The 21,916-nt window shown below is 36.9% G+C and overlaps 1 protein-coding gene across 7 annotated transcripts; it reads right to left on the minus strand.

Moving 5' to 3' along the window:
* Positions 1 to 205: 205 nt before the first annotated feature.
* Positions 206 to 21,744, minus strand: LOC131346891 (adhesion G protein-coupled receptor E3-like). Of its 7 annotated transcripts, XM_058380638.1 has the most exons (22): positions 21,302 to 21,744; positions 21,125 to 21,178; positions 20,487 to 20,768; positions 19,705 to 19,827; positions 19,531 to 19,559; positions 19,123 to 19,197; positions 18,847 to 19,024; positions 18,645 to 18,758; positions 16,641 to 16,822; positions 12,909 to 13,067; positions 12,292 to 12,504; positions 11,002 to 11,240; positions 10,829 to 10,889; positions 10,358 to 10,449; positions 10,104 to 10,266; positions 8,563 to 9,463; positions 8,304 to 8,458; positions 7,585 to 7,643; positions 3,395 to 4,396; positions 3,159 to 3,314; positions 2,231 to 2,323; positions 206 to 1,887 (listed from the first exon to the last, which is right to left on the minus strand). In XM_058380638.1, the coding sequence occupies exons 1-16, from the start codon at positions 21,318 to 21,320 to the stop codon at positions 9,359 to 9,361; spliced, it is 2,088 nt and encodes a 695-aa protein (XP_058236621.1). In that variant the 5' UTR covers positions 21,321 to 21,744; the 3' UTR covers positions 206 to 1,887; positions 2,231 to 2,323; positions 3,159 to 3,314; positions 3,395 to 4,396; positions 7,585 to 7,643; positions 8,304 to 8,458; positions 8,563 to 9,358. The 7 variants fall into 7 exon arrangements, with proteins under 7 accessions (XP_058236621.1, XP_058236623.1, XP_058236620.1 ...); XM_058380640.1 differs by having other exon boundaries at positions 8,304 to 9,463; positions 12,909 to 13,025; XM_058380637.1 differs by having other exon boundaries at positions 8,304 to 9,463.
* Between the last annotated feature and the right edge of the window lie 172 nt (positions 21,745 to 21,916).

The raw sequence follows: 21,916 nt of genomic DNA on the forward strand, positions 1-21,916 counted from the left end.
TTTAGGTAGGTGTGAAGAAATTTGGTAAAGTAAGAATGCTTTCAAAAACATATTTTAATATTTTTATTTTTTATTTATTTACAAAATGCAAAGTGAGCAAACAGAAGATATATCTAAATCAAATCAATATTTGGTGTGACTGCTTCAAACCAGGATCTTGCACAAGGTTCAGAGTCAGGTATGTGATTAACCAGTTATACCAAGTAGGTGCTAATGATCATCAATTTCATGTAGGTTGGAACCCAGTCATTAACTGAAACAGAAACAGCTGTATAGGAGCTTAAACCTGGGTGAGGAACAAATTCTGCTATTAAGGTGATGTTGTGAATGACAGTTTAATGTCACAGGCCATACACCATGACAAGACTGAGCACAACAAGAAGACACAAGGTAGTTCTACTGCGTCTTTGTCTCTCCTAGGCAAACATTTCAAAGTAGACTAGTTTCAAGTTTTCTTGTTATCTTTGACCTTGGTGGATGGACATAACATTTAGGTTGGTTTTAATTCACTGAATGTTTTCACTTCTCTAATTCACCGCCACCACCATAACACCAATAACAAAGAAAAACAGAAGTGGAAAAATTCACTGTTCATTCTTTTTACCTATTTATGGCATAAAGCATTTTAAATATTTAACAGTACATTTTAACAAATGCAAATTTATATTAAAAAGAAACACATGTAATGGAAATTTATGAAAATGCAAAAGTTTGTACCTTGAAGGGTATTATCATTACAATTATTATTATTAAACCACAGAGCTACACTGGAAAAAATGATGTGTTGGATTTACTTAAAATACACATGCACCATTTTTGCATCCCACTTTTTAAGTAAATCCAACTTGAAGCAATTTTATGTAAATTTAACAAGAAAACCTTTGTTGTGTACATAAATATGAGTTCACTCAACATTCTTTACTTAAAAAAATATCTAACATCAATAGAATTTACCGAGTAAATTCAAGTTGTGTCAACATTTAAGCTGTTTTACATTTTAAAAAAGATAATTAATTGAGCTGAATCAACATAAAAATTTTATTTATTTTGGATTTAGAGCTACTGAATGAAACTGGTCTGCCTACTGGTCTGCCCTGCTCCAGAACATTCAGTGTCTTAAAATAAACACAAAACATAAAATTAGCACAAAATAAAACATTTTACTTTATTTTTAAATAGAGCTTGCAATACTTTTGTATACAAATGAATTGAGCACAGCTTAATAAGAAAATATAACATCATTCACTAAAGTTTTTTCAGAAGATTACAAAACTGAAGCAATTTTTTTCTTGACAGAGTTTGCAATACTCTGGAAAATTAAACAGCCTGAAAACCAAAAATTAATTATAATATAATACTGCTGAAAGTGACAAAGTTGACAAAAGGAAGTTCACAAGTCATTTCCTTGATTTTTTTCAACCTTTGCATGAAAGATTAATATTTCTCTAACATTTACTACTGGAACATGCAACAAACACAATTTTCACAAAATTGAGTGCAGACTAACAACATAGAACCATGTCTTTTGACAACATATTTTGAGTTGTAGTAGTTGTAATAGTCAAAACAACAACAGTGAAATCTTTTATTTCAACAAAGAAGCTTGTTCAGAGAATGCATCTTTGGAGAAAGCTTACCACTGTCTAGCTCCAGTAGAATCTTTTGAAAGAATTCAAATGTGTATCTTAGTTCTTTGGGGTAACTCAGATTAATTGCGTATATTAGGCCAAGTGGCAAAGCACAAGCCTTTGCAACACCTGCCAACCCTGTCAGCACTTCTATGCCTTCCAGCACTACCCCAGTCTCTAAAGGATCATCCATTGAGCCACCTTTCGTGATAATCCTCAGTGTGTGCTGTTCAAGTTCATCCAAGTCCACATGAGTATCCTTAAAGTAAAGCATAGCAAATGTGTATTTAATTGCAACATTACTTGGCATATTTCAGACTGTTTTATAGTGGGGAAAATATACATTAAATAAATGCAAAAAATAATGCATTAAATTAAATAAATAACACAAAATGACACAGAATGTTTTGAGGTAACCCAACCAACATAACTTAATAATAAATAAAATAAATGTTACAGTCTATTGTTTCAATACTTTCTAATTGGGTGAAATTGGTAGATTGCCAATGTTAAGTTGATTATTTAGGTCTGGATCTCAACTAGGTGGATCTCACTAAATCAAACAAACAGCATAGAGCATTCCATGTATTCTAGATACTTACTTGGTAATGCCTGATGAGATTATCGGTGTTTTCAGAGAGGTACACAATTAAACACCGAATCACAACATCTCTACGTTTTTCCACAGCACTGGTCTTCAAAGTACATGAAACAAAAAGCTGCTTTTCAGGGTGGATATACATAAAATCACGCATATATAGAGACCTCCATGTTACAGGACAAAGGCTTTTTTTAACTCGCTCATCTTCATTGATGGTGTAACTGCTGATGGCAAATTAATTCAGAAGCAAATGTTTTTACAACTAATTGGAGAATTCTTGAATGGCCAAGTCACCTCATCTGAACCTGATTGAGCATGCCTTTTATATACTGTAGAAAGCTTAAAGCATGCATATGCATATGACAATGCATATGACTTTCTTCTAAAAATCTAAAAATCTGTTCTGTGTTCATCTGAAGAAAGTAAGTCATACATCTGGGACAGCATGTGAGTGAGTAAACAATGAGAGAATTTTTATTTTTAGGTTGGAGTATCACTTTAAGGGGACTTGACCCCCAAAATAAGCAGTTGACTGAAGTTAGCTGCAGCACAGGCCTGGCAGAGCATCACCAGAGATGATACCTGGTGATATCTATGAGTTGCAGACTTTGAGCAGTTATTACATGCAAAGGATATGCAACAAAGTACTAAACATGACTAATTTACATACTGTTGCTGTGTCCTGAACATTATGATGCCCTCGAATGGATGTAAGTATGTATAACAACTGTTATAATTTCTACATGTTAAAACTGAAATTTATGAAAATACCCTTTAATAAAACCTAAGAATTTAACCACTTGAACTGTGAATTGTTTGATTACAAATCTAAAACTGTGGAGTACAGAGGAAAATTAAGAAAGAAATGGCTTTGTCCCAAACATTTTGGAGGGCACTAACATACATGTTCCAACAAACTAGTCACATACCTGATTCAGCACATTCAAAATTTCACAAATTTGCTGTCCAGCATTTCCTCCCTTGGTGCGAAACAAAGACAGGAGTGCATCTGTGTATTTGTCCAGGTTTGCCATGAATGATGTTTCTAGCTCAACAGCTGTTAAGCTTCTGAATTCTTCTTTGACCTTAAAAGACAATAACACAGTACTCAAAAATTAGACAAATTTAGAGCAAAATTAAAACAAGGGAACCTCAATATAGATACCTGAGAGATGTCGAACAAGGCAGGCCATCTTTGCTGAATGCTTGCTATAGAAGGACTGTTCTCCACTATCTCCTGGCGATGGTAGGAGAATGTTATGCCCATTTTCTGATTAATATTTTTCCAGTTATCCCTTATCTTGACCTCTTCAAGGAGCTCCACCCGTTCTTGTTCTAGATTTTGTACAGTTACTCCTGATGGATGTGGTGGGGGGTAGTTCAATTCGGCTTTCTGAGTTTTTTTTTTTTACAGCAGCAGGTCTTTTATTTTTGCCTGAGTTCACAGCAAATTCTGGACAACCTAGACTTCTCAGTTATGACCGATAGTTTCTCATCTTGTACTTCAATCTTGTTTGCCATCCATAGAATCCAGAGAATGACCCAGGCTCCTTCAAGCAAGGATGCTTTTGGATTAATGCCTCTGCAACTGTGCAAATTTGCTGGCTGGTTGGATATGCACAATACTGGAAAATTCTGCCAATTTTTCCAGAATATCGGACTTCACACATGGATTGTTCAGAAGAGTGCCACTGTTTTTGAATTCATCATTAGCAGACTTCAGAACCAGCTCAGTGTCATAGGCAAACTCTGGAATTTCAAACTGTGTTGGCCATGGCTGTGATCTTTGGCCATAACTCTCTGGAGAGGAGAGCAATAGTGTGTCATCTGATGAGCCAAATGATAAGGGAGCTGAAGAGGCAACTGAAGAGTCATCAGAAGTAGATGGGGCAGCACTCTCCAAACTGTTGACTGTTGCTAAATTTATAAAAACTTGCACTACCTTGATAGTGTCTTTATCTTTAAGTTCAGATGTTGAAGTCAGAGAAAAGAACTCTCCAAAATCAGCATCTTTGTAATGAAGAGTAAAGTTCCCTTGTATCTGAAATGTCTCTCTAACTACTGACTCCAACTTCACACAGGTATCTGAAATTCCAGAGGGCAGGTGAAGTTTGTGAATGGAGTGTTGATCAGGAATCACCCGTAATAGTGCTGGTTCGCACATGTCCTGTTTGAAAATACAGAATCAATTAAAGGGATAGTTCACCCAAAAAAGAAAACTGTCATTGTTTACTAATGCCGTTCCAAACTCTTCAAATTATTTTCATTCTCCTTTAGAACACAAAAGAAGATATTCTGAAGAAAGTTCCAGTGTTTTTTGTCCATTCAGTCAAAGTCAATGGGGTTCAAAAGTTTCAAGCTCCAAATAGGACATAGTGATTAAACTCCAGTGGTTTAATCCAAGACTTCTGAAGTGATGACAACTTTGTATGATTGTACAGGCACCAAGTTAATTTGTTGTTCACATGAGTAAATTACACAATTTTCATTTTTGGGTCAACTGTCCTTTACTGTAAAACATTCAGACATGACATTGAATTAAACCATTTCGATTTCCGATTACCTAGAACTGTACAGAAATGAAGCGCTTCAAAGTCACCATACACTTTCCCTCAACAGTGTATGCACCTAAAGGCACAACATCACTCAAGTCTTTCTGGAGAAGTACTTCAACATGCCCAGGTGCATCCAGTTCAAAAGACCTCAAGTGTTCATTGTACCAGGCTCTACGTGTTTTCACAATAAACCCAACAGCGTTTTTTACAACCATCATCTGGTGTATCTGCACAAAGTCAGGGAGTCCTGCAGTGGAACCATGAGCCACAACCATGCCTATACAGTATTTTGTTCAAGATACAGGATACAGAGATACAGAGTTTGCCAACACTACTGATGTTTTGCCTGGGAATTTTTTGCGAATTGCCTCCTGTACATCATTACAAAGCAAATCCAAATGGACACTGGACACATGTGAAACAGAAAGAGCTGGTTTAAAATTCCCCAAATTATGAGAATGAAAAGCCATCAACAACTGGTGTTTCATGGCAAGAGATAGCAAGATGTTCCTAAAAGAATGGGTCCAAAACTCATGGTCCACATAGCCACCAGAGGACCACATGCCTGTATCAATTCAGGATAGTGCTCCGGGAAATGATGCTTAGGGAGCAGTTTCTGCTGTGGAAATACACCCAAAAATCTGTGTCTGTGCTCAGATATTTTGGTGTCAAGGTAACCAATAGACTCCTGGGTATGGACTGGTGAAACTATCAGTTCCACAATTTCTTTAAGATCCATAAGAATTAACCATACAGGTTCATCAACTGGAATTTTTGGGCCTATAAGAAATGGAAGAAATCTGAGCAGGGCCCAGTTTTCATGGGTATTTCCTCCAATACTCTTTCGATTTCCAAAAGACAGAGGCAATGACTTTGGACAGTTGGTTTTGTCTGTCCATTTAAATGGGAAATGTTGGATTGCAACATTTATCTCACTCACTGTCAAGTATTTCTTTTTGATGAAAACATCTAAGCATAAAGCCAGTTCTACAGGAATGATCCCTTCAAAAACATCATGCAGGAGATCTGGTGGAAATCCTGATAAAACATGGAAATATTCCAGTTTGTCAGTCAAGATGCATTGTCTTTTGACACCAAATGAATGGACAACACTTGGATCCTCTAATGTTAATTTAATATGATGAGAGTGTTGCTCGATCGTCCTTCTCTGAAATGCCCCTGAATGTACTTCTTTCAGCTGAAAATCTGAACACTGGCCAAGGCAAAACCTGCAGGGATATAGTCCAGAAAAAATTTTCAACAAACCCACCAAGTGAATGGGCTGCTAAATTGTCTGCAACAATGCACATCACTGTACCTCTGACATTTTCACCAAGACTAGAAACAAAAACTCCTTCTCTCTCCAATACTCCAAGATCGTTCAAAAGGGGTTCTAGCACAACTGAATATCCATGCCGTTTCACATCTTCTGCTTTGCACAGCACTGCCAAATAAATAGATGACAACTCAGATCGGAGTAGTGATGGTATATTTCCCAGCACCCAATAAACTGCAGTAATTTTATGCAGGGAAATCCTGAATTCACCTTTAGACAGAAAAGGGTTTTGCTGAAAATATAGCCCATCATAAAAAGATTTGTATGTTGGGACATCCTGTTCAGAGATCTGAAGGCTTTCAAGTACCTTCTGAGAAATATCTGTCATTCATTAAACGAGACAACAACTTGAGAATAGGCACATACTGAAAACTCTGTCTTTCCTTGGCATCAATAATATACTCAACAGGTTCCAGAATGTTGAAGTTTTCTTTATAATATTCTTTCCTCTTATATGAGGAACTAAATATACCATCTAATCCAAATGACCTGCTTAATTGGCTTGACTTACAAAGTTCCCTTACCAAATCTGTGATTACTGAAGTGTCAAGAATACATTCATGTTTCTTTAGTGTTTGTTCAATAATACATCTAAATGCTCCAGCTGACCCTTCTGTTGAAATAAACTGTAAGTCTTCCACCAACTGGTCAATGCACTTGCCTGATACATGAAATAGGCTTTCCAACTTTAGCAGCACAGAACCAATTTTTTTTTTCCAGAAGAATCTGGTAAAGGTTCATTTTCTGCATTCAGTGGCAAACTGGTTTCTTCTTCTTTGCTTTCTTCTTCATGAGTTATGCTGCTGGAATGGCCACAGTCAGAATCTAAACTTCTATGCAGCACTACCGGTTTAAAATCAGTGACAGAATGAGGCATATGCTTTCTGCTTTTGTGAGCAGCAAATGTGCCATAAACATTTGTCCTGAAATCACACTGGTGAAAAACACAATCAACAGTTTCTTGTTTCTGTCTAAGATGTGTGAAAAATTCTGCCTCTGTTGAAAATGTAATAGAGGCACTATGTTGACATGAGAAGGAAAGCTTCTCCCCTGGTGTCTGTACATCAGAGGGGACATGGTGCCTTTTCAAGTGAGAACGAAATGAGTTCAATGTTTTAAATGAACAGGGACAATCCGGAAAAATACATGGAAGTGATCAGTGTCGTCCAAGACAGTCATGTTGTAATCTATAATGTTTAAGTAAGTCTGCTTTTTTAGAAACGACTGTGCTACAAAATTTGCATGTCCATATCATTGTGCACTAGAAGGAGAAGAAAAGATTAATTCATAGCTTTATATTTTGTATGAATTTTGTATGAATTGTCTCATTTAGCACAGACCTTTCAGTGAAAGCTTTTATACTAAACTGACAATATGGTCTTTAAAGCCGATAAATCACCCTAAATGCACAAAAAGCCAATTTGCCAAAAACAATTAACAGTGTGAAATAAAAAAAAAAATTACCTCCAATAATTTTGTTCCACTATAATTTGCACTATAATTGTTTGCAATACTGCATAGAACTATGGATGGAGAGAAAAACAACAGTATTAAACAACATAAAATAGCTTATTAGGCTAGCTTTTAAATTTTTATTATACAGTCTATTATTTTTGGATCTGAGCAATGCTGCAAATGCATTAGTGCAAACTCGATAAATTTAGCTTAGGCAATCTCCATGCATACGTGCAAAAGCGATGCATGAACATATACAGTACATAAATACTCTGACCACTTGCGTGCAAACTTGTTTATCGATTCATGTGCACACACTTACACGTATAAACTCGATGTATATTTACAAATTATTCATAAATAACATGTTTTTAGTTGTTTAAGCATCATTCGTAGCAATTCAAAAATGCCCCCTTGACCACCAACTTTAATATTTTGCTTCGTTTATATAAAGCTATGCTGACCTCTTTTCACCATCTTCACAACGTTGCATTTCAGAAAGTGGCTCCAGTTTGAATGTTAAAATTTCAAAAATCTACTTTTTGCTTCGTTTATATATATATATATATAAAGAAGTTAAGCTTACACTTTTTCACATCTTCACCAGATTGCGCAGCAGAAAATGGCTCTAGTTTAGGAATACACCCCACTAACGCAACAGAATTTTTAACCAAATATTAAAAAGCCATACTTTCATATTTTACTTTGTTTATATAGAGACAGCTTACCTGACAAAGTTTTCACTGCCTTTACGTCGTACAGTACTTCAGAAAATAGCTCCAGTTTGAATGGTAAAAAGTCAAACTCTACTTTTTGCTTCGTTTATATAAAGCTAAGCTTGTATCTCTTCAGTCTTCACCACATTGCGCAGGAGAAAATTGCTCTAGTTTAGGAATACACCCCAGTAATGCAATAGAATGTTTAATGAATGTTAAAAAGTCATATTTCAATATTTTACTTTGTTTATTATTGTAAAAGACAGCTTACCTGACAGAGTTTTCACCGTCTTCACGTTGCGCTTCAGAAAATGGCTCCTGTTCCTTAGCGGAAGAATATTTGCATATCATGTCGCTCATAGGCAAATTTTATGTTAGGTTTACTTAATTTTAACAAAATTGTAATGGTAGTTGACGTGACTTACATTTTCTCATTCACTTTATGCATACATTTAAGTTCACCTTGTAATTTATATTTTCATGTTACACATGAAACTAATGTACTAATGCACTAATGTATGTTAAATAGAGCAAAGAATGTTATGAACTGTACGTTTTTTTAGTTTAATCTATTTATCTTTATACGTAAGGGTTGTTGAGCCAACAAATCGTTTTTTTTCAGTGTACAAAAAACAACACAGAAGTAATAGTTATTCTTATTAAAATATCTCCAAATACCAGTTAGTAAAATAATGTGTGCATATTGTGTAGTTAGAATAAAACTATACTCTCATGAAAAAAGAAAAAAAAAGATGTCATCACTTTAAAAACAAATTTCCCACCTGGTTCAATTCTTCTGCTTTTATTAATTACAGTAATAAGTGATGATATGATATTCTGTTATTATATAATTCAGATTATCATGGATATGAATGTAAGTTTAAATATCCTTGTAAAACACGCAAAGAGGAAATCATTGATAAAAAAACAAAACAAAAAAAACATGTGTATTGAAAAGAAATGGGGTGTTAACCACACTAATGAGTGTTCAACTCTAGCTGTTGTCACTCTGACAGGTGAGAGGCCTTGTCTTTGTCCTTTAAACAAGACATTAACATTGTTTCATGTTAATTTGCGTGTGAATGTGAAGCTCTGTTGTGGTCTTCTGACATGGCCTTGTACTTGGAGCAGTGGTAAAGGTCATCCCACCACTTCCTGTACTGGTGTCTGATCTAAAATCAAGTAAAACAGTACAAACTGTTAACGTTGTGATTCAGTGAACTCTGTCTGAAATGTTTTCACATGTATAGTAATGTTATTAAGTCAGTATTATAACACAGATGGTGTGATGTGACATTGGAGGTACTGATAGTTCTTATTTATACCTCAGCAATCTCTTTTTACTTCTCATTTATTAAAGAAGAGTTTCCACCCTTTTAATGGAATGAAATGTCCAGGAAACAATGTTAGTTCCTGTTATCACTCAGCTATAAACGGTATAAACAGTCCACCCTCTTTTTTTCTCTCTCTCTCCTGAGACACAAGTTCGTCATGTTACAGAGAAACCACAAAGCACAAACTCTGTCCTCTGTCCTGGATATGTCTTAACCTCTGACAGTTACGAAGCGCTGACACTGGAGACTCCTTCCAGAAATGCTCCATAAACATCTCCTAAGAGAAAACTTCAACCTATCAAAGCTTACACATGTTTCTTGTAATCTGCTGATGCTGACTAACACAGACAACAGCACTGTGGTTTAACTCAGTTTGAGTATTTGTAATTCTATGCTAAAAAACTTAAAAATTATGTGTAATGTAAGAGTTACAAGGTACGGAACTACAATTGTTATATCACATGAAAGAACATCTCACCTCTTGGTTGAGGACACAATGAACGATGAAGATGAAGGTTCCCTGCTGCGAATTTAAGAAGAGGAAGATGATCTTTATCATGTTGTTTTGCTCAGTGAAGAAGCCTAAAGCCCAGGGGCAGCCAAGAATGACAAACTGGAGCAGGGTTTTTAACACAAGAGTCCTACACAGAGAGAGAGAATTTTTAAGTGTATTTATGAATGTCTGTATATATAATGGAAGGTGAATAATTCAAGGAGTGTGATGTGTGTTACCGGGTGTGTTTTAGGTGGGAAACGGATTTATCCAGGCTAGACAAAGAGCAGTGGAGAATTGCGATGATCACACAAGAAAGGAGAAAGTTGATCTGTGAGTGAAGAGGATAAATTTGTCTGGACAGTGTATCGCACTGTGACTAAGCAAGGATGAACATTTTAATTTAAAATTATATATTTGCAACATGATCCACAAAAATATAGCATTTACATTGTTGATTAGTGTCATGTGATTCCATTTCAGTGTGGATTCTGGTTATCAGTGCACATTGCCTATATTCCAATGCTTTTGTTTTCTTTTATTTTTATCACTATCCATCTTCTAAACAATAGACTCTACATGTATCTCTAAGTCTATATATATAGTCTATTGTTTAGAAGATGGATAGCGATAAAAAAATAAACTATATAACTATAAACATAAATAAACTATATATATATATATATATATTTGTCTTATTTAGGACTTACAGCAATAATGCCACACACAGGACCCAGAAATGCCCAGATGACACCACCCTTAAGCCAGCAACTGCATGAAGATCAACCAGTGTTTTTTTTTAAATGAAGTTAATTGTGTCTCTGACCAACAGTTTGTAACCATATTGAAGTACAATAGATAAAAAAATAAACCAGACTCTTACTGATCTATACTGTAGGCATCAGGATACAGTCCAGAAGTCACGCCTACCAATACCAGGGGGATGATGTATCCAATCACAATCATGCATTTCCAGTTAAGCACGTCCACCTGCTTCGAGCTGATCCGTGAAAGGTTCTTCACACAGATGTACAGCAAAACCGCCTCAGTGAACATCCACACAAACGCTGATAAAAATAAGAAGTGTGTGACACCAGCCAACACTTCACACAACTGAGAGAACTGAGAGAGAGAGAGAGAGAGAGAGAGAGGTTTCACATATACAGTATCTCACCTGTAAATATAAAAAAGAAATTGTAGCGTAGATATCCTGTATACTGACATCACACAGAGTCAAATTACTTACTGCACATACAACATGTCTGTAGGTGCCACCAATGTACAAGTATAGAATATCAAACAGAAAAAGAGGTATTATAGGGTGTGTAATGAAACAGGTGAGACCTGTGTAATGAAAGTGATCTCAATGTAACTGCACACGTTCAAGGAAGAACCCAGAGTTTGTTGTAATACTTAAACAAACAGCATCATGGAGACAGAGGAATCAAAAAGTAAAAAATCAGTTAGGCTTATGTTTATAAATAAATAAATAAATAAATTCAAAACATTGCACAGAGCTATGTTATTTTAAATAATTATTTTAAAAAATCTAAAGAAAATGACACCTCTGTGCTCTACTTGGAGAATCCATCAACCAAAATTAAGTAAGCAGGTAAAAAGTGGTTTAGTTGGAAAAACAACCAACAAATCAAAGGCAACTAATCCTCAGAGTGAAGCACGGTGATGGCCACATAACACTGGATTCTTGGTGTTTTTATAATGAAATCACATAGAACTTTAATTACACACAGTACCTGGTCATATGAACAAGGTGAACAAGGTATTATTTTTTATTTTGTGTATGTTCATAAAGAATACACAGTTTGACCTCCTGGTTCTAACACTAGGAAACTGATATTAGTTGCACACAGCTCTCTATCTCTATCGGACCAATGGTGCATACGAACTGTATATCCTGCTGTGTATCATCCCTCAAACATTAACCACTAACATATGCTATGCCTGAATAAAGTCTTATGCTTCAGTGTGTTAGTTAGATGGAGTATATTTATTTCAGAAGAGATGGTTATTAAGCAATGAAGGAGACAGCCCAGAGACACAGACAAATTCCATTCAATGTCATGATGTAACCATGGTGGAACTAGTTAAATAGTATAATGACATGAAAATGTGACCTACCATCAGGTAACTGTTTATCAGGAATTGAACTTACCTGAGACTGTTTTACATTCTCCTGGTACTGTTGTGTGAGCAGGAAAACCAGGTGAGCAAAAAATAAGCTTATAGACAGGTTGAGCAAAGCCACGTTGGTCACTTTGGGGCCTCGCTGGCAGACAGCAAGAGTCAATATAGTCAAGAAGAGGAACAACAACCCCACGGACACACCCACTGTGTTAATGAGCTCTATGATCTCATCATCATCACCCTGCAAATCAAATAATCAGCATTTTTCAATACATGATCAAATTTTACATTTGGAAAGTTCATATTCTCAGAAATCTAATAATCCTCAATTTCACCTCAATTCCTTCTTCTTTTTTAAAAATTGATTTCTGTTTTGAGAAACTCACTAAACTTAAATCCTTCCTGGATGTTATACTGAGTTCAAACATCTTTTTTGCCTTTATTTCCTTATGTGCAACTCTGTGTTATTCTTTTTCTTATTTATTCTCCTGGAATTTTGTTTCATCTCTTGACTCTGATCCAGGACAATTTTTATCCAAACCATTTTGCATTCCATCAATTCTTCTGATGTAAATATTGACAAAAATATTTATTTAAATAAAAAGAATAGAAGTTGAAACCAGTCATTTCTTTGTGAACACTTACCTTGTCCGGGTCAGTCTGCATAATGAGGGCGAAGGTGGACAGGTGAGTGCAGGAGCACACTGTGTGAGTGCTATTTTTGTCTTTGACCGTACAACCATCTTTAACCCATTCAGTCTCCTTCCAGTACACACAAAAGAGGTTTGCAGACTGACCTAATGTCTGGACAACAAAAAGTTACACACCTTATTAGTCAGCTGATGATCTATTAGTTCAGACTTCCAAGATGGCACCATGCTAGAGGCAGCCTGTCGGAGCAGCTCTGGAAATGAGTTGTATATTTTTGTATTTTAATTTGTTTTTATTTTTGCTGTCTGACATGCACCGTTCTTGTCCTGTGCACCTGGTCATTACACTTATGCCAAGATTCAGTGACTCAGTGTCAGGAACAGCTGGACAGTTCCCTGCAAGGCCCAGAGAGGGCGCTGGCAGGTGAACCTTGGAAGCCTGCTTCTTTGTGTGTCTTTTGTGTTACGCCCTTCCCATTGTTCTCTTTCCTGGTGTGTCACCTGTATCCCATTAGCCCAAATGTTTATCCCTATAAATAGGGATCCTTGTGTTCATGTCTTTGTCAGTGATTGTTAACTGTGCCGTGGATTTCTGTCAGGTTTTGTGTTAGGTTTTGTTTTGCCATGTTCAGGTTTTGTTTCAGATTAGTTTCTTGTTTTGTTGTACACCATGCAATGTCTAGTGTGAAGTTAGTTGCCCTCTGTCTCATCTTTATGTAATAAAAGCAGCGCTTCACTGAATCCTGCGTATGGGTCTCCTTTCACAGCATGCAGGCAAGTGCACGCAACACCACGGCGGTCTGGGTTTGAGCCCTGCACAGGGTGGGGGTCACAGACATGACACTTAGATATTTTTTTACTGCTCGATATTGTATTTGGGTCATTGCTAATGAATGGGAGCCTTGCCTGTAGCACTGCTGGCACTGCTTATAAACCTGACCAACTGATTGCCCTGAGGTGACCAGCTCTTGTTGTTGGAGAAAAGCATACTAGAGGAGAAGGAGGAGATGACATGGCTACAGAGTGAGTGTTAAATGGAGGATGAAAAAGAGGAGATTTAATCCCTGCAGTCATTATGTGAAATGCTACATCCTCGGCTAATAAAATGAACAAACTAGAAGTGCTTGCCAAGACTCAGAGAAGGTACAGAAAGTGCAGTATCATGTGTTTCACAGAAACATAGCTTCACAAACAGATACTGGACTCTAATTTGACTATCCCTGACTTCCACATAGTTCGAGCAGATGAAGAAAGAGGAAGAAAGGAGGGGGGCTTGGCATGCTTGTAAACTTGAGATCGTTTAACCCTGGGCATAGTTCCATCAAAGAGCACATTTACAAAATGAATATTAAGCTTATTGCTATCGGAATCTGCCCATATCAAGTGCTGAGAGAATTCACAACATAGTCATCGTTATTGTTTACATTTCTCCATTTGGGAACTCGGAAGTGGCAGGTGACGTTATCCATTCTGTAACTGAATATACAAACAAAACACCCCAGTGCCTTCATCTACATCACGGGTGATTTCAACCATGTCTCTCTCTCCTCCACACTTCCCATCTTGTACCAGTTTGTTAACTACAAAACAAGAGAAGACCCTATATTTGTTGTATGCAACCATCAAATATTCTAACAGTTCCACTGACCTCTGCCCTCTAGGTAGGTCAGATCACAACAAAGTACAGCTCTTACCACCACTTAAGCTTGCTGTACAGCGACAACCAGCTAAAGTGAGAAATGGCCTCATGAGGCCACTGTGCTACCCAAACAACAAACCTTGTGTAAACCATGACCTGAAAGCCCTACTGTAAAAAGAGGGCTTTTAGGTCAGGGGACCAAGCAGAACTCAAGCAAGTACAAAGAGAGTTAAAACACAGAAACAAGGAGACCAAGGATGCCTACAGAAAGAAAGTGAAAGAAAGCATGGAGAACAACACTAGGGATGTGTTCTGAGATCACTGTTTAACAGAGAAAAGGTAGAGGTGCAGAGGAGGGAAATGCACAAGAAGCAAATTTCACCAGTTTCCTGCAGCCCCTTTGTCCCACCCCTGTCACCCCCGTGCCAGACTGGGCTACCATTGCCAATGAGATAAGAAGAGAGCTAGAGAGGCTCAACCAGACAAAGGCTGCGAGACCAGACAGCATCAACCAATGCGTGCTGAAGACTTGTGCAAACCAGTTGTGTGGAGTACTCCAGCACCTCTTCACCCTGAGCCTGCACCCTCAAAGAGTTCCAGTGTTATGGAAAACATCCTGCTGTGTTCCAGTGACTAAGAGGGGACACCAGACCCATAGCACTAACTACCCACATAAAGAAGGTCTTGAAAATACTGTTTCTGGCTCAGCTTAGACCACTAGTGTGCCCATCACAATACTCCCTGCAGTTTTCATACCAGCTCATGGTGGGTGTGAAAGAGAATAATATATCTTCTGCAGAAGGCATACTCCTATCTGGACAGTGTCATGTTCTTTGACTCCTTCAGTGCATTCAATACCATCCAGACCAGACTGCTGAGGGCAAAACTGGAAAACATGTAGGTGGATCCTCCCCTAATCATATGGATACATAAAAATCTGATGGGTAGGCCATGTTTTGTGAGATTACAGAGCTGAATGTCTGATAAGTAACATCTGGGCCCCCCAGAAAATCTCCCTTCCTTTTCACCACAAACACCTCAAACTTTAAGTACTGAGTCATGTCATCGGCAGAAATTCTCGGATGACACAGCCACAGTTAGCTGTGTGGAAAGTGGACATGGGGACGAGTACAGGGACCTGGTTGACCTCTTTGTGAAGTGGTGTAGGGAGAACTACCTGCAGCTGAATGTGGCAAAGACAAAAGAGCTGGTGATATATTTCAGCCGGAATAAGTCCCCACTTTCTCTAGTCTGCATAGGTGGGCCCACCATGGAAATTGTAGAATCATATAATTACCTGGGCATCTAACTGTACAATAAGCTGGAGTGATCCACAAATACAGAGGCCATTTACAAGAAGTGCCTGGGCCAGCTTTATGTCTTGAGAAGGCCCAGGTCTTTCACTGTGTGCAACAGCATGCCTCAGATATATAGCCAAAATGGTCTGAGATACGTTTATTGGACACACCCTAAGAACTCTCTTGTCCTTTAATAAGTCTTTTTTATTATGTCAGTAGTTTGCATATTTTAACTGCTTTTCTTGCACATTTGCTTGTTTTGCACATTGTCTCATCAGTGCACATCAGTCCATCTAGTATATCAGTCTATTCTTGCACATATGACTGCCTCAGTATTTTGTAGTAGTTTACTGTATAAATCTCACAGAATGTATTGCATCCCAACTGCACTCTGCACTTTTTTTTAATTTATTCCTTTGTACCCAATCTCATTATCCATTTTGTTTTTTTCATTTTGTATCCCTACTCTCTTTTATTTAGTTCACAGAGCTGCCGTGACAATTTCCCTTCAGGGATTAATAAATAAAGAATTCTATTCTATTCTATTCTATTCTATTCTATTCTATTCTATTCTATTCTATTCAACAATTAACTGTAGTATTCAGTTAGTATTAACAGTGTTCGTAGTCTACCTATTAAACATCAACAACAATAAATGGTTGATATGTTTAATGGTAGTGACTGGTGAGTTATTGGTTTATCAGTGGTTTGAAGAGTGTCTACAGTGGTTTATCTTAAAAATCCCTCACTAATTAAACTCATCTGAATTGAGAAAGTTAAAATAACATACTTCAGTATATTTGAAGGCAAACTGAACTGGTTTGGTGAGGCTCTTGCTGGAGGTCATAGGAAGTGTTGCTGACACTACAGTGGACATCATTGTTTTATTTGTGTTTGACATTAGGCTGAAGAAGCTAGGTTTCAGGATGTTGGCCATGTTGCTGTAGCTCACAAATACCACAGCAGCTGATCCTGGGAATAAAAATAACAACAATAATAATAATAATTAAAACTGTCAAGTTGCATGCTGTGAATCAAATATGTTAAATTTCATGTTACAGAAATTCTTGAATATAACAGATAATTAATTACAAATATATACACAAATAGAGAAAGCGTATGACAGGGTGCCAAGAGAAGAGCTGTGGTAATGTATGAGGAAGTCAGGAGTAGCAGAGAAGTATGTCAGAGTGGTGCAGGACATGTATGAGAGGAGCAGGACAGTGGTGAGGTGTGCTGTAGGTCAGACAGAGGAGTTCAGAGTGGAGGTGGGACTGCATCAGGGATCGGCTCTGAGCCCCTTCCTGTTTGCTATGGTGATGGACCAGTTGTCAGAGGAGGTCAGACAGGAGTCTCCTTGGACAATAATGTTTGCAGATGACATTGTGATCTGTAGTGAGAGCAGGGAGCAGGTGGAGGAAAACCTGGAGAGGTGGAGGTTTGTGCTGGAGAGAAGAGGAATGAAAGTCAGTGGTAGTAAGACTGAGTACATGTGTGTGAATGACAGGGAGGGAAGTGGAACAGTAAGATTACAGGGTGAAGAGGTGAAGAAGGTACAGGAGTTTAAGTACTTGGGTCAACAGTCCAGAGTAATGGGGAGTGTGGGAAAGAGGTAAAGAAGCGAGTTCAGGCAGGTTGGAATGGGTGGAGAAAGCTGTCGGGAGTTCTGTGTGATAGAAAAATTTCAGCGAGAATCAAGGGGAAGGTGATACAAGACAGGGGTGAGACCGGCCATGCTGTATGGTTTAGAGACAGTATCACTGAGACAGAGACAGGAGTCAGAGCTGGAGGTAGCAGAGCTGAAGATGTTGAGGTTCTCTTTGGGAGGGACACGGTTGGACAGGATTAGGAACGAGTACATCAGTGGGAAAGCTCATGTTGGATGTTTGGGGGATGAAGTTAGGGAGGACAGATTAAGATGGTTTGGACATGTCCAGAGGAGGGAGAGTGAGTATATTGGTAGGAGAATGTTGGACATGGAGCTGCCAGGCAGGAGGAAAAGAGGAAGGCTAAAGAGGAGGTATATGGATGGAATAAATGAGGATATGAAGCAATTAGGAATTACAATATAGATTTTTAGTAAAGAAATAATTAAAATATAGATAGATAATGCAATGCAACTTTAAATAAATAAATGCAACATTCTGTAACATAGAGTCCTTGCAGTATAAGGCAGATAATATTATATATAGTACTCCACATCTTTTTTAAAAAGACACAAAAAGGGTGAAACATATTTTGTCTCCACTCATGTCCTGTCACTGGTTGTCTACCTTGTGTTTCCCAATTAGTCTCCACCGTTTTCATATTTAATTATTTTATGTATTTAATCTCTTGAGCTTCTGTGTTTGGACTGAGGTAAAGTTCCCTGTGTTCAACAATTTGCTGTCTGACATTGCCAAGCTGTTTTTTGCTTGTTGTCACTTCCTGGTTTTGAGCATGTTCTGGTTTCCGATTCTCTGTGATGTGGACTATCCCTGACACTGTTGTTTGCTGGATCACCCAGCCTCTCTTTCTTCTAACTCTTTCTGTTTCTTGTTCTGATTTCAAATTACATTTTGGATTTGTCGGCCTGAAACATTTTACTGCATCTGTATCTTTCTCAACTTGTGACAAACATACACATGAGTATGATAGAAAATTTTTATTTACAGAAAATATTTCAAATTTGGCAGGATGAAAACAGGATAATATTATAATATTATAATAAAGTAACAGACATTTTGCCCACTGGCTAAAATATATAAAAAATATATCAGATGCAAGATTAAATTTTAAAAGATTACTACTGTACCATTGTTTTTCTTGGAAATCCCAATGAGATCAATACTCAAAGAAGAATTGCTCGTGACGAGAGGGGGAATTTCAGTCAAAGAAGTCATTTTTCCAACTGAAAATACACGAGCCTCTGAAAATATCCAGAAATGTTATTAATAGATCTTGTAGAATAACTTTAATATGAGCTTATTTTTTATAAAGCATATACTATTCCATACCCAAATCGCTGAGATTTATGCTTGTTGTGTTCTGGGTCTCTGTTGGTGTCACTAGTGAAGACACCAGTCTCTCAGTGACAGCCAGTACTTTATTTCCGAGGGAGATTAGCAAACTGTCATTAAAATTTTCAATGACAGATGTAACGTTCATTACTGAGACCAAATAAAGTTCCACAGTCTGTCAACAACAAGAGAAACATTCAGTCATTACATATCCACACACTTCAATCCACACAAATTCAGGAAACAGATGATTACATCACAAACTTGTCTTACCTTCTGTTCTAGTGGGCCTGAATTGTTTAGGAGTTGGTCAAGATTGTTCAGAAAATTCTCTGCACATGCTGCTGTCTAGAACAACAACAAAATTACATTTTATAGTGAACTTAAAGTGCCATGTGATTTCTGTCTATTCCTTAATGTTATAAATGTTTTAAAATTAACTGGGGAAATGTTTGCCATTAGAATTGCTTTATGAGAAAATGGATATAATATGATTATAAGATAATACTATCAGTTAGCAACACAAATCTTGAGTGAAGTGTCCAAGTGCATACACACATTTAAGTTTTAATTAATTATCGTGTGAATTTGGAGATCATGTGAATTGTAAATGCCAAAATATTTTGCCAAGCGATGAATTAATCACCGTGTGAGGTGTCATAGCCTTTAAAGCAATCTTACCTCCTGGCAATCTTTAGGCATTGTGAGAACTGAAAAATAGTGAGGTAACATTCATCTAAAAAAGGCTTTTGAATTCACTGTTTGAAAATGGTTATCTCTTCTTCATGTACCCCATCCTAATTTCAGTCATACATTAAAATATCCTTTTTTATTAATTAATTATTTTTTTTTTACCTGAGCATCCATATGTGTTGTCATCTGTTGACATTGTGAAGCCAGGTTTACACACACAGCTGCCATAAACAGTACCACAAAAAGCATTCGGTCCACAGGAAGAATTACTACAGTATGAATGACCTGTTGATGGCAGGGTGACTGTTAACTCAAGCAAATAACCAAACCGACCCTTTTCAGTGACTCTTATTATTTCAGACTCAGGCTACAATATATTAAAGCTTTTAAAAAATCAAGTTTATTTATTAATTTATTTATTTTTATTTATTTATTTATTTTTTTATTTATTTGTGGGATTTTTGTTTGCTTGTTTGACAATGTAAAATAGGAATTTCAGGAATTTCATAACTTCAATATAAAAGAAGAAGAAGAAGAAAAAAAACCCCTTTAAAAGCCCCAAATCTTTAATGTTTTCGTTGATATTGTTTTTTTTCTAAATAACAATAGAAACCATAAAATCATAACCAAAAAACAGCCATTCAAGATGAATTTTTTCTAACTCTTAAATATTTTTTTTTCTTTTTGTTTTGTTACAGATAAGTTGGGATTTTCAGTGATTTAAGGATTTTAGAATGGCAATAAGTATAAGGAGCAAAAAGGTAGCATGCCAACTTGATAAAAATGTGTTGGTTGTTTCATTTAAATATACACTGCTATTTTAGTAATAAAACAAGTGCTACCATAAAATGAGCAGAAATGCACAGAATGAACTGATGACAATATACAACAAATATCAAAAACATGGAGGCATGTTTCTTTAGAAAAATGTAAGTTTTTCTCACGTGTGGCATAAATTCCTTTGGAAGGTCGGAGGTAGAAGACAGTGAATCCTTTGCTGCAGGTATAAAAATCTGTGGTGCTTGCATTACATACGAGTAAGTTTGTGACAGTTCCATCTGTGTTATTTAGGGTATTTGCGCAGGAAGTGACTACCTGGTCTCCACTTATACCAATGAAGCGGTACCATCCCTCCGTCAGCTTACTGTCACTCTTATTACAAGTGGTGGAACAAAAGCCAACATTGCGCCAGGGCTCAGAAATGTTTATATACAGTGGACAAGAAGCTGAGGATGAGAGATAAACATAGGTTATATTACTGCATTATTGTACACAATAAACAAGACAGCAAAATTACATCAGAGTGATGATAAATTCTGTATTGTGCAGATCAGAAGTTTAGTGTTTATATGTTATCAAAGCTCCACATAAAAACATGCATGAAACCACTGATACTGTTTTACTTATTCATTACTATAATATTTTATAACCCATCTAACCCAGTGACAAAAACTCTACAAATCTAAATTCAAATTCAAATAAATTCAAATAAAGTTAATTGATGATATATAATATTTAGTTTAGTCAAATTAGAGTTTTTATTTAAGGATACTTTTCTTTAAAATATTAGATATAAGCTTACCGTTTTGTGCAGTGCTGATGTTTGTAAGTACAGTCAGTAGGATCATGGCAAGACCTGTTAAAGTAGTACAAACAAAATCCAGATATATTACTCAATTCAGTTTCATCCTGAATAATAAAACCTTTTCTATGTAGAGATTTAGATTGGAACAATGAATAATAAGGAGCAAACACTCACATGGTGTAAAAGAGCTCATCGTTCTCCCTTCTGCTCTGTGCTGATGTATGGTCAGATGTGGTGTGGACAAGCTCAGGTTGTCCGACTGAACAGTGGTGATGACATCATCAGCACAAGGACCACTAAGAGAACAGCAGTAGCTTGGGTGTGGCCTCTTTCCCTTTTTGTGACTCAGGCTTGGCTTTAGAGAGATACCTTAAAGTGAAAAGTCATCAATATAAAGCTTTAGTGAATATAAACTGTGGTAAAATTTTACTTCACTCTTTTACAATGTGAGCTAATGAGAACGACAGAGTCTGGACTGGGTTTGGGTTCCAGTGAGTCGTGTACCGCCAAAATTTTTGTGTTTCCACGACAATGTCCTATAACCAACATTTTCACTGAAAACAAACATACAAAGGCTCTTCTCTTTAGCCAGTGCTGGTTGGAAGAAATCTGCATATATTCCAGGAAAGTCCGACCATAGTCAAATGTTGTGGTCATTGCTGAAACCCATGCGTCTGTGTAAGCTAATAAACAGTAGTTTGATGACACTGGGTTTCTGTAATTGATCTTTAATTCCCAGGAACTAAACCAAACTAATAATAAGTATGTTAGTGATATATTCTGAATAAA

The sequence above is a fragment of the Hemibagrus wyckioides genome, linkage group LG26 (assembly GCF_019097595.1).
Source record: "Hemibagrus wyckioides isolate EC202008001 linkage group LG26, SWU_Hwy_1.0, whole genome shotgun sequence".
Lineage (NCBI taxonomy): Eukaryota > Metazoa > Chordata > Actinopteri > Siluriformes > Bagridae > Hemibagrus > Hemibagrus wyckioides.

Excerpts from the sequence above, each read along its gene's own strand:
- LOC131346891 (XM_058380638.1), bottom strand. Across the intron at positions 18,759-18,846 it reads CATAAATCTCAGCGATTTGG|AGGCTCGTGTATTTTCAGTT; the intron begins GTATGGAATAGT and ends GGATATTTTCAG. Across the intron at positions 13,068-16,640 it reads TTGCCTTCAAATATACTGAA|ACATTAGGTCAGTCTGCAAA; the intron begins GTATGTTATTTT and ends TTTGTTGTCCAG.